Below are 13,657 nucleotides of genomic sequence, written 5' to 3'. Positions count from 1 at the left end.
ATTGTGGGTGAACGTTCCTACGAATGCCCGTTCCTGATACTCTGCCAGCCTAAAGGTGCCACCAATCATCCAATAAACAAGCAAGACACTTGTTCATCAGGCGATTGCTCCTCCCCATACTGTGGGGGAGATTGCTACGTGTAAATGCAGAGCTTCACCTCCACTGACAAGCAGGCAATGGTCGGGAAGGATCGCTTCCTTACTGTGCGCTCGATCGCTGCATGTAAGGGTGCACACAGATGGCTATGTTTTTGACGGACAGTGGCCAGTTCTCAAGAGACCACTAAACACTGCCAATCTCAGCAGCATCAACACATTGCAGTCATTCTGCACGGATCTACACATTTTGTTAAAGAGGACCTGGCGGAACAATTCATTTCAATGGGGCTTGAAAAAAACAAAAATTACTCCGTGTCCATATGTCCGTTCCGCAAAAAAATAGAACATGTCCTATTCTTGTCCGTTCTGCGGACAAGGAGAGCCATTGTTACAATGGATCTGCAAAATACATACAGCCATGTGCATGAGACCTTAGTGTTTGCAGGCATCACCTCTATCAGAACACACAGAACCGGTCCTTACACATTATCAGCACTATGGTCACACTGGATGAGTACAATTTACTCAGGGCACTGCAAGGGTTAAACAATTCCTTACTGCAATCATTAGGATTCTCATAGGAAATCATAGAAAATGAAGTGCCATCCGCACATTCCAGGAGACATTTTCCCATGACTGACGAGCACGCTGATCACTTTATTACGTGCCATGCTTGGAACCACATTTAAAGTAGAGCCGCAGATGGAAGCCACTAAAACGTGCTGGCACATGGCCTGTAGTCTCCATATGACACGTATATGTAGACAGCCAATCACACCAATCTAGAGAGAGTAATCCGGCACCTCCAGTAAGCGAGACCCCCCCCCACTTCAGCCCAGAGGTGGAGGCTGACCTCAGGCTGAAGTCACAGGAAGTTCTGCCCATTCTTTCCCTCAGCTTCTTCAATGGAGGCTTTTATGTGGAGCAGCCAATCGGAGTGCGGCCATAGAGTGCAGTCTATGAATGAGGGTGGGGGGTGGATCATGAAGGGGGGTCAGTACAGTCCTTTCTTCCAGACCCTTTCAGGAATGCCAAGAATTCCAGGATTTTGCATTATTTTCAGAGTGGGGGGGAGGAAGAGGATGGCTGAGGAAATAACCCTTTGGCTCCATGGCTTTCTGTTGAAAAGCACTTTGTCATTGTCAAATCCGACAGCGCAGAACAATAAATGTTAGCAAACTGGAAGAAAAGCGTCACCGTTTAAGCAACTGCTCTAATAGAGAATGGAGGAGATGATACAGTCTTCACTTGTGAATGAAATGAAAATACCGCCATATAGGCATCTAGATTACCGTATTTATTTCCTACCTAATGGGAAAAGCACAGAGACACAGTATTATTTTATGGCGGTTACTGGTATACCATCTATATAACCTGCATTCGTTAGCAACCCTAAAATTTCTAAAGAAAATAGAAATTTGAGATGGGTTTCCCAATCGGCATTGGGGCGCTGTTCTCTACAGAGTAAAGGGTTAATCAAATTTCCACGTTGTATCTAGAATAGAAGTGACTATATGGCCTGTTGTTACAGTGTGCCTTTGGGAAACCGGAGAGATTGTGCCGCGCTGGTGTACACGAGCATCAATGGACCGTAAAAGGTGGAGCTATATAAACGACAGCAACTGGTAAGGTCTGGGTCAGCCCCCTTTTCTAAAATTCACATCCTCACCTACACTTTGTTTGAACTTGATAAACTTATGTCTTTTTTCTCAACTACATTAACCTATGTAATTTTTTTTTTAAAGCGTATTTTCTTAAGCGGAGGCAGATTCGCAGAGGTCAGGGAACCTGTTTATGGACTGGTTGTACTGGCACCCTGTGTCCACCCCCCCGGGCTGGTTAAGCTTTCCTACATCTGTAGAGAATTTTGATGTCCTTTCCTATACTGTGTGCCTATTGCTTAGGCATTTGTGCTGACCCCTAAGTAGTGGTTCCTATCTAAGAGAAATGGTCTCACGTGTGGGAAATCAGACATTTACTAACGGATCGGCGGCAGAAGTCCGACACTCCGATCTCTGCTGTGGATGCGGTTTCATGTGCCGTGGACACGCAGAAGGATAAGCTCCATTAAACAGACCTGTCCACTAGTTTTCTAACAGAGCCCACGAGAATAAGCATCTACTTTTTGCATTTATTTTGTGGACATCTTTACTCATGAAACCCTGACTGTTCTTTAAAAGGCCTGTGTTTACATTTGCGTCGGAGGATCCATTCAGGGCCCTCATTGAAGATAGTCAAAAATGTCAGGCTCCCTAACAGAAAGCCGTTGGACCCCATTTTAGTCAGTACTGTCCGCCCGGCACGGTTTGTCTCTGAAGCACCAACTCCATTATGTTTCTTGTTCTACTCCTCTAACAGACAAAACAGTGAAAACAGCAGCGCTGATGTGAACGCTTTGCTTCAGGTGCCTAAAAAATAAAAGGTCTTGTACACATTCTGCAGGGAAGAGGAGGGTTATTCCTCTGATTTGTTCTATTTTAGGCAAGGGATTGACCAGAAGCTAGTTAAGAGATAGAGCATGATCTTAATTAATTTCTCAGTTTTTATTCTAATGAGACATTTTTCGGATGTGAGATGTATGTGAATAGTTAACTGCCTGGCACCGCAAACTATGCTAGTGCTATATAAGCAAGTCAACATTACAATGGGAAGCACGTTGGCTCCATGGTTAACGCTGGGGTCCTAGGTTCGAATCCGACCAAGGACAACATCTGCATGGAGTTTGTACGTTCTCTCCATTATGCGTGGCTTTCTTCCGGGTGTTCAAGCTTCCTCCCACACTCCAAAGACATACTGACAGGGAACTTAGATTGTGAGCCCCATTGGGGATAATGTGATGCTAATGTCCATAAAGCGCTGCGGAATATGTCAGCGCTATATAAGTGAGTGTAATAAATAAAAAAGTTACAGAAACAAAAAGATGCACAAGCAGCAGAAAGTTCTCAGGTTATAATAGGGGATAAAAAAGGCAATACATCGATAAAATAGGAAAATGGAAATGTGAGCTAAACACAAATTTTGTGTTACTCATAGAACATTAGAACTGAAGAAATAAAAGACACCAGTGGAACACGCAATTGGTCCTCCTTGCAAAACCATGCAGGATTTCCATAAAGACTACAGAAATGTCCTTCACCCCTGCAGTGAGGAACCTCATGGCTTTCCTCTACAGAAACTTTTCCTAAGCAAAACAATTGCAAGGCAGAAATCTTTAGAAAAGGTCGTTTTAGGGCAGACCTTCCTCTTACTAGGAGACTCCCAGCATTCCAGTAGTAGAAGAAAAAATAAAAATAAATTTAAACCTAAATGATGTCAATAAAGCAGAACCCAGCCGCCCATGCGGCCAAAAGACACCTATGCCAGGGCGGAGAGCCAAAAGATCTGACTCGAGTGCTTTGTTTATAGAAAAGCGTGCCACATCCTTGGGTAGAGGGTCTGATGGGATAAACAGTGGGTAATACACATGCTCTGTAGATGTGAAAATATGGGCAGGGACAAGTCTCTATCTGCAGGATCTTCAAAGCAGACACCTCCTATTATGAGAAAAAGCTGCCAGAAAATTTCTGAGATGACATGCATGCCATGAAAAGGGTTCCTTGCTAACCAAACACCCGTGCAATCCCAGATAAACTGGTGATCTAGTTCAGCGCAGCTCCGAACACAGCCCAGAAACAACACCATGCGGCAGATAAGGTCTGCGCTCCACCAGGGAGCGTGTGGAGCACTGCAGAGCACAGCTGGCTTCAGGCACAGACTCCAGTCTGGGAGGAATCTGCTAATGTGAAGAAGAAGTTATAGCAGAAATAGTTCTCAAATCGAGGCAATTTCCTCTGCGAAACTGCAAGGGCACGAGCAGGACAGCAACCTCCTCCTGGCATCCAGACTAAGGACCTTTTCAATTCAGCCAAATAAAAATAGGATAGACGCTGAGATTTTTAGCCTCTGTGTTTAAGTGGCTTCATTGAGAAACAAGCAGTGCCACCAACGCGGATACAACCAAAACGATTAACCCCTAACTGGTCTGCTGCCGACACTGCAGAGAGGCATTGTTACATGGTCCTCGAGTCACAAAGGAGGAAAATCCAAGAGCAGTTACTGTACGACACAGAGCCAGCCCACCGAGTGATGGCCTATGCCAAGAATGCAAACAACAAGCAGGAGGCCAACCTGAGCCCCTCGATAAGCGCTGGAGCTGGGTGAAGAGACTGACTCAGAACAAACAGAAGGAGATGAGCGTGGATCATCCATAAAATGGTTCACCGGGGGTCGACAAATCGCTGTAGACTTTGGAAGCCCGCCAAATGACTCCAGGAACCAGCGAGACATTTATAATAGCTGGGCAACAGGAACGTTCATTCAGCTATACAGAGAAGAACCCTGAGGATGGGTTCACACGTGACTGATTGCTGCACTCAAATCTGCAGCCATTGTACAGTACCAGCAAATAAATGCGTTATTAGAAATTCTCAGTCACACGTGGCAGAATGTGAACTGTGGCGCAGATTTTCAATTTGCAGCATGCCAATTTACACAGCAGGTTCCACCCTTTCCAATGCAAAGAATGAAAATTCATTCAATATGCATTTTAGCAAAAAAAAAAAAACACAATTTTTTCAGCTTTTTTTTCTGGTGCAGATTACAAGCGGAAACACTCCAGGTTTTCTTCATGTGAACCCAGCCTAAAGGTTTAGCACCAGTAGTACACTACTAGATACCCTACAGGGGTCCTGCAGCAACAGGTTTCACTTCCTTACATTATACAAATATGACATAGTTGATTGCATTCTAGATAGATATGAGATCGGTTAGATGGATATCAGACAGACAGATACAGATTAGTCTACTTTCACACTGGCGTTTTGGCTTTCCGTTTCTGAGATCCGTTACAAGGCTCTCACACGCGGTCCAAAACGGATCGGTTTTGCCCTAATGCATTCTGAATGGAAAAGGATCCGCTCAGAATGCATTAGTTTGGCTCCGTTCCATCTCCATTCCGCTCTGGGGGCGGACACCAAAACGCTGCTTGCAGTGTTTTGGTGTCCTTCTGACGAAACTAAGCCAAACAGCTCCAATCTGACACACAATGTAAGTCAATGGGGACGGATCCGTTTTCTATGACACAATCTGGCACAATAGAAAATGGATCTGTCCTCCATTGACTTTCAGTGGTGTTCAAGACGGATCCGTCTTGGCTATGTTAAAGATAATACAAACGGATCCGTTCTGAACGGATGCAAACGGTTGTATTATCTGAACGGATCCGTCTGTGCAGATCCATGACAGATCCGCACCAAACGTGAGTGTGAAAGTAGAGATAGATAGATAAATAAATGCCTCATAGAGCTGGTCTGAAACGCTGGGAAATAAACGGGTCTAACACCCTTCACTGATATTGGATTGCTGACTTATTTGTTTTTTTAGATAGATAGATAGGCAGAGATTATATTAGTTAATTTAATGGCTATAAAAAAAAAAAAAGCTTACAAAAATAAGGATAATAAATGACAATTTGACAGATTCGCATTTTGTACAATGGCTGGCAGACATTTTCAGATTGAACCCACTGTATCTTCCCTATAGTGATAAGACATATACATTATATAGAAGTGGGCTGACGGTTGAAGAACAGCTGACTGAATGATCACCTGCTGAGGGCGGCCACACACCTTTTTGTCCATATCGGCCATTACAGTCATTCATACTGGGCATGCTCGTTGAATCACAAGCTAACAATCTTTCTGGGAAAGTTCTTTCAATGATCCTTCACTGAACAAAAGGTCTATCATATGGAAAATCTCAAGTATGGCAGGCTTCTTTCCAGACACCTTCCTTCCAGAACATTTAGGTGACTGATAAGTCGTATAAAACAATCTTCTGACGTTAAATTCTGCACGACAAATGATTGTTTTGGCTGACATGATGCAGTTTAATGTTTAGTTGTTTCACTCCTCCAAACAACTTGCCCACAAAAGCTAGGGTAAGAAGCTGTGGCTATTATCTTTCATATAGAAGTTATTATTTATGGAGGTTCCGATTTCCCACCATTGCAGAACACTACAGATACGATGCCCATACACATCCGATAAACATTTTTTTGTGCTGATGGTAAGACACCAGAAGTGTCTATAAGCGAACACCACACTTAGCTGGGGGTCCATATACATAGGGGGACAGCCACTGCCTGAACACCCGCTTGCCACCAGCAAACTAACTTATGTGTAACCAGATTTAGATTATCTAAAAGCCTTTAGAGACTTGGGAATAAAATTATGGCTAAAACGTTACCTTTAGGGTACGACCACGCGGTCAGGTTTCTGCATGCAGTTTTGGAAGCCAAAATCAGGAGGGATCATAAAAGGAGAGAAGTTATGCAGGACAGATACGACTACCCGACCACGTGGCCGTACCCTCATCAGACTTTAATTAGGTAAAAAAAAGAATCATTTCCAAAAGACAAAAATCAGACAGGTTTATGCTGCAAGTTTTCTTGGTCACTGGTAGATCTGGTGGTACCACCTATGGTTGTAAAGGTTTTGTTTGTACTGATTGTCAATGGCCGACTAGTCTTCTGTAACCAAACAAAACTGCAGTGTTTACCCCAAAACAGATATGCCCCTTGATTTGCGAGGATGGGGTGCTTACATTGAACTTGGGGAGCACTCCCTAGGGGTTGAGCCACAGTCATACAACTGCTCATTTATCTCTGAAGACTATAAAGAGCACGTGACTATGTTCACTAACGTGACCATTATTTGCAGAAAAGTTGGCAACTGACTGAAAAATTGTGCATATTAAATACACCAAAATATTCAGATAGAACCCTGGCATAGGGACATTTATCCTAAATCCTTACCATGCTTTAATCAACCAACAAGGGAATATTATAACAATAGTTCCCTCTACACCCAGCAAGCAGGACTTTAGGGGCAAACGCCCTCAGCTCCAGAGTTTTATGGTAATCTGGACCAGATACAGGACTTTGAATGCATTTTATTTTTTTATAGGAAAAAACAGATAGCAAAAGCAAGTCCAACTAGTATTCTGCCAGTTCAACCCCCTCCGAATCAGAGAGCCCATAAACGGAGGAATTACACATCACAAAAAATGGCAATTATTAAAGGGTTGATAGTTTCACATTAACATATAAAATATTCAATCATGAACGACAGGCGTCTTACAACCGCGCAATTTGACACACTATCTTATAAAAGGAAAACTAGTTTCACACAGCTGGGCAACATACCTACCTACCTACCTACCATATAAAACACTAGAAAAGAGGATAAATGTTACTTCCAGAAACAGTGCATTATATTGTGATAAGTCCAATCATCTGAAGGGGTCAAAAGTGCAATGTTTCAGTCCACTTTTGAGACTTTTTTTTTTCAAGCAATATTTTTTATATACCAATGAAACTCGAAAAATTCTAATATCGTGCAAAAGTCTATTTATTTCAGTAATGCAAACTAAAAGGAATTGCATTAATGCAGCTTAAAATTAGAATTTTGTGAAAAGGTTCAATATTCTAGGCTCAAAGTGTCACCCTCTAGTCAGCTAATTAATCCATACCCCCTGAGCAAAGGAGACCTCAAAACTGTGACTTTGGGGGTTTCATAAGCTGTAAGCCATAATCATCCAAGTTATAAGAAATAAAGGCTTGAATTATCTCGCTTTGCATGTAATGAGTCTATCTCATATGTTAGTTTCACCTTTTAGGTTGCTTTACTGAAATAAATGAACTTTGCACGATATTCAAATTTTTCAAGTTTCGTGTGTGTGTGTGTGTGTGTGTGTGTGTGTGTATATATATATATATATATATATTTTTTTATTTTTTTTTTTACAGACAGCCCTTTATTTTTCTTCTCTCATTGCCAACCTTAACTCTTTGCTTTATACGCGTCTCGTAAGGTTAATCACAAAGTATTAGACTAAATCATGTATTTCTCTCCCCAATATCAAATGGGGCAGAAGAATTACTTATAATATAGAAGAATTATCAGTCAAACAGTAAAATAGCGAAATCTCTCTATAAAATCTAAAACTTTTCACTGTCCTCAGTGGCAGCGATTTATTTAGACCACTTACATACATGACAAGTCAGAAGCCCGGTTGTTAGGACAGTACGATATCCTTCTTTACAGTCTAGTAAAGCTGGACTTCACAATCAGTCGCTGCTATACGGTTCCTGACCTCTAAGTACGTACACAGATATTCCCTTATTATCTAGAAAGTGGGCAACTGAAAAGTAACTAGAAAAGGGGGAAAAAGGCAGATAGTAATACGATAATCACAAAAAACTAATTTTTTGCACGTTTTCTTACATGGTCATGGGTTTATTCGTTTATTTTTGTTGCAAACTTCTAAAATTGAATATTTTTAGTCTCCAGATTTCATAAAACTGCAAATATATCAAATGAAAGCGACAGTTTTTCTCTTTGCCGACGTATAACCTTTCCCTATAAATCAGTAACTAGAAAGTTAGATAATCTTCGTATTATTTCAGACCAAATACAGAAAATACCTCACGTTACAACAACCTGCGCCAATCAACTCCGGAAACATAGGACGTTTTCTCGCTTGCAACATGATGCGGTTTTCTAAACTATACATGTTCGAATTTAGCACATGGTAGAAATGGGACCAAAGCTCATACTTCAAGTGCATGTGGGACAGCATCAAATACATAGGAATGAATAAAGATGCTCTTAAAAAATATATATATATATATATATATATATATATATATATATATATATATATATATACACACACTGTATATCAGGCAACCCGTCTACAACTTTCTCCTCTGCAATAAGGAAGGGGGCAAAGAAATTAGCAGAACGAAAAGAGGACACCGCAACTGATTGGTTAGGATATATTCGAGGCAAAGCTGTTTACCAGCACATGGCTGTTCTCAATCCCTATATTAGGGCGGAAAAGCATCTAAAAAATGTTTCTAAAAGCCAAAAGACCGAGAAAGTAATAAAAAGAGAGACAGTACAAAGATGTCATTGTGGAGAAAGAACAAGAAAAACAAATACTATTTTATCAGTGACTGTCCCTCGCAGCATCTCCGTGACGAGGCTTAGTAACAGATGGTATAGAATGGTTAGAAGATCACAAACTGCATCAAACCAAGTCACATATGTCACCAAAAAAAACCCACAGTAAATGGCCAAGCAATGTAACAATGGATACCATCGCATGAAGAAAAATAAATAAGAGTGCAAGATACAACTTTCTTTATTATAGATGACTTAAAAATAATATACGAAAACATATGGTAATTTCTTGTTTTACTAGTTTAGGGCAAAAAACACTAAAGAAAAAAAAAAACTGTAAGGCTTGTTTCCATCTTTATGTTTTTACCAAGTTTCACAGAAGTCTTTTAGCAACTTTTTTGCCGCTTCTTTTTCCCGTGGAAAGATGTTACTGTATTAAAGTCTATGGTGTGTTATGAAATGCACTATCCACACCCAAGGCTTTTTTTTTTTTTTTTTTTGCAATGAGTTTTTAGTGCGTTTTTTTCCTTACAAAATGCAGCATGCTCTAGGTGAGCAGTTTTTCTGGCATTTTTTTTCCCGTTAGGCACATCTGCAAGAGTTGAGAATCGCCTATTTAAAAACTATGACTAATAAAAAGCAACAACAAAAAAAAAACACCCCTTAACTACTACAAAAAAGCCTAAAAACATGTATTGTTCTGCATCCAGTATGATTTTTACTTCAAGACCCGGGCAAGTTGTAAAATGTGCCTGTATTTATAGTGTATAGATTAGTATATATTATACACGGTCATGTTGTACCTCCACCTGTTGAGTTTGTGTATTCTACAGATAAAAGATTAAAACCATCCCCAGCACAGAGCTGAGAAAAACAATCCTGCGTCTTCCTACTCCTCGCCCCTTGGAGAACTAGGTAGAGCTTGTAAACAAGGAGGTAGTAAGTGCGTAGCACAGGGTAAGCCAGGACCACCAGTCGCACGCCACTCCCCCCCGATGATGAAAGCATCAGGTCTCAAACACAAAGGACCTTTATAAATCAAACCAAGGAGGCACCAGAGCAAAATCCTTCCAGCGGCCACATGGATCAGTAATGGACAGAATGCAAGACCCCCCCCAGATCACCCAAAAATAATGCAATTTTCACTGTTAGGATTTCATTTCTATGTCACAGGTCGTTGGAAGACCCCCATTATTTCAGAGACAAGCGACGGCTATGGGACCCCACACAATACCCCCGTCTGTAAGAAACCAATGAAGAGATGCTTCATATCCTGCACCACTAAAAATAACAGCCAGCTATAAAAAAATAAAAAAACACATTAACTCCTCGTCTGCCATGCACTCAGGTAGCCTTTCTTCGTGTCTGAGAGTAAACACGGGAAAGCAACCACATCAGCCTAATCCCCAGACACAAGGCTGAAACCAGAACGCTTGCGCTGTGTCACAGCTAATCCAGGACTACTGTATATAGTCTGGGCCTCCCCGACAAATAATAGCACAGCCATTGTATACAGAACAGACTTCTGGTCCATGTTGACAGAGCACTTGACGAGTGTAGTAATACAGTGACTATGAATGGACTGCAGCACCATGTAAGAATCATAAAAGATCCTTGGCTGAAGCTTATGCTCCACGTATGAGGGCTATATACAGCGCCATATGTACTGGGGCTCACACAGTGCTTTGAGGCACTATTGGAAAGATGCAATCGTTCTTTAGCGTGAAGACGTGATACATGTTTGTGGGGGGGTAGCAAAAATTGCAACAATTCCATTACTGAACCATGCCAAATTTCAGTACAATCATGTCCATAATGACCAGCGGCCACACCACATATTTAGTAAGGCCAGAAATCTTCATGACCTTATTAGATCATCAGACACCTACCAAACCTTCAGCCTCCCACATGGATCTCACACATACGTTACTCAACGGATCCCAACGACTTATAATAATCCACCATTTTGTGACCGCAAAGTCGGCGCCACGGTCTAAGCTATTCTTGCCACAACCCAAGGAAGCCAAAGCGCAACACAAACAATATAGAACGGGACCAAAGATGGGCTACCATAACTGTGGAAGGTCTCACAGATTAAACTTATCAGGAACTTAATGTGTCCAACCTCGAGGAGAGAAGGGGGGCATGATCGAAAGGACTTAGGAGGGAAGGAAAAAGGAACCTGCAATTACAGTAGTTGAGGGAGATGAGAAGCAAGGTGAGAAGACATTATTTACTGCTTGAGTAGTAGATGTCTGGATCAACCTGCCAGCAGATATGGTTGGGAACTCATCAGTAAACAAAGGCAGAGCTGCCTGGTATAATCTTCTGTCTATCCTAAGAAAATAACAGGAGGGCAGATGAGATGGACCAGGAGTCACCACAGCCTTCAAGGTTTTGTCTATAGGCATCAGAACCAATCTAAAGCAGCTCTGTGGTAGAAGAACCTTACGTAATGATAAGAGGTCCTATACTGAACTAAACCGCATAAACACAACCGCCCCCGATTCCCGCTACCAGGGGACCCGGCGTTACTGCTCCTCATCGAGCAGAGACCACATGGTCATACCTGGTCCATCCGCAAACAGCATTCTATCAACTACTGATCTGACAGGGTACGCCCGTCGGGAGGTAAATTGTGGTGGGTACCCTAAAAACATCACTCGTGTCCCCCGCTGAACCTATAAACCCCACCGTGTGATAGGACAGCGACTCTCCTCCACACGTATGTACGTGAACGCACCCAAGATGCGGGCGATAAAGTCGTGAACATGGAGACCTCTTTCTAGAAACGGCTGATAACTGGGAGCAAGAGAATGACCCTTACTGCGCAGTAAGTGACTACGGAGCCTGGAAAGAGAAGGGTGCCGCTATCAGACAGCCATGACGCCCACGCTAGAGATACACAGAAAACATCTGCCGCAGCCATAACCCCACACCAAAGTCATGTATTTCCCCTAATTTCTGGCAAGACTGTCTAATTAACGGACGAGCCCTAATCTCTAGGAGGGGCATTTACACAGCACGTATGTGGCGGCACGGTCACCACAACCAGAATCCGTGTAGACCCCACCGTGCCATCAGCCCCCTCCTCCAGGTGACACAAGGACAATAGAGCCAAAATAACCAGACTGCTCCGTCATTACAATCATCTCACGTATGACGGCACAGCGGGCACGGATGGGCAGGTGACCGATCGTGTCGATGAGCCCATGGCTTGTAACCCATCGAGCGCCGCTACGCCTCCATGCCCTGCTGGCACCAGACACACACAGGACGTAATGGACTCCAATGGTCGGCCACCTGTTGCTGTGACACTACAACGCCCAGCATGTGCAGCCAGGGGGTGCATGCTGGGCGTAGTAGTTTCCCCAGCAGCCCAGACCTGCTCCTCCACGTGTGTGAGGAGGACACCATCAGCAGGGCAGACCAGACAGTCTCCCACGGGGGGAGGAGAGGGGCAGACACCCGAACCAGACACTCACCTTTCCCACCCAGGGGCCCCAGGCACTGGCCCGGGCACAGGCACAGCAGCAGCAGTAGGAGCAGGGGGACCCCCGATATCCAGGCCGGAGCCCCCCAGCCCGATCCGGCCTTCATCTCCACAGAAGTGTAGTATCCGTCACTCCGATCACATCCACAGCAGCCCCAAAGTGCCCGGGATAAAGATGGCGGCGGAGCCCACACACACACTGACCCGACAGACGGCTAACGGGTGTACAGTTCGTGCCCCGTGACCTTGCCCGGTCCCCCCGGGAGAATGTGGGGGGGTTGTTCTTTGGTTCAGCCCCGGGATGACACCGAGCAGCGTGACCCGAGATGAGGGAGGAGGTTGTGACCCCAGATACCTCCCCTGTGATAGAAGGGGCGCAGTCACGTGACGCAGACGCCCGCGGGTGTCCCCGGGGTGTAGTAGTAGTAGTAATAATAGTAATCGCCTGTCGTAGTGTGGATTAAACGCGAGGGCTCCGGGTCAGCAGCACCGCCGCCGCTCAGACGTGAGGGACAGGCAGCAGGCACCCGCAATGTACGGCAGCAGCAGCAGCTCCGAGTCCTCAGCCTCCATGTCACCCGCCTCACTCCGGGAGCTAAGCCCGCAGGAGGCCGCTGCGGGACCAATGAATGGAAGTCTTGCCCCCCGCCGCCGGCCCCTTACTCCCGGGCCGATGAAGGTCAGAGTAGACGAGCTAGGCGATGAGCGGGACAGTCAGTCAGCGAGCGGGCTCGGGGTGCTGCGGGTGTCCGGCTGCGGCGCTCGCATTGTGTGATCCCTCTCTCTGCCTCTGTGTGACGTTAATGCTGTAAACAAGAGCCTGAGACGCCGCACACTCACATACACACACAGGCGCGGGCGGCGGCAAAACCCGGACTGGAGGCAGGCGGCAGCCACAGAGCCGCTCCACTACACGGCTAGACCTACTGCTGCTCTGCTACCACAGAAACGACTGCGGCTCTGCTACCACACAGAGTACTACACACACTACCACAGAAACTACTGCGGCTCTGCTACCACACAGAGTACTACACACACTACCACAGAAACTACTGCGGCT

The 13,657-nt window shown here is 44.3% G+C and overlaps 1 protein-coding gene across 1 annotated transcript in view; it reads right to left on the bottom strand.

Moving 5' to 3' along the window:
• Positions 1-13,374, bottom strand: part of IGF1R (insulin like growth factor 1 receptor) — a 180,169-nt gene extending 166,795 nt beyond the window's left edge. The window contains exon 1 of the mRNA XM_044279434.1: positions 12,590-13,374. Coding sequence (XP_044135369.1) covers positions 12,590-12,704 — 115 coding nt within the window. The 5' untranslated portion in view covers positions 12,705-13,374. The remainder of the gene's footprint in view (positions 1-12,589) is intronic.
• Between the last annotated feature and the right edge of the window lie 283 nt (positions 13,375-13,657).

The sequence above is a fragment of the Bufo gargarizans genome, chromosome 2, assembly GCF_014858855.1.
Source record: "Bufo gargarizans isolate SCDJY-AF-19 chromosome 2, ASM1485885v1, whole genome shotgun sequence".
NCBI classification, from domain to species: Eukaryota; Metazoa; Chordata; class Amphibia; order Anura; family Bufonidae; genus Bufo; species Bufo gargarizans.
Note: the sequence above shows the minus strand (reverse complement) of the source record. Positions and strands in the feature narration are given on the sequence as shown.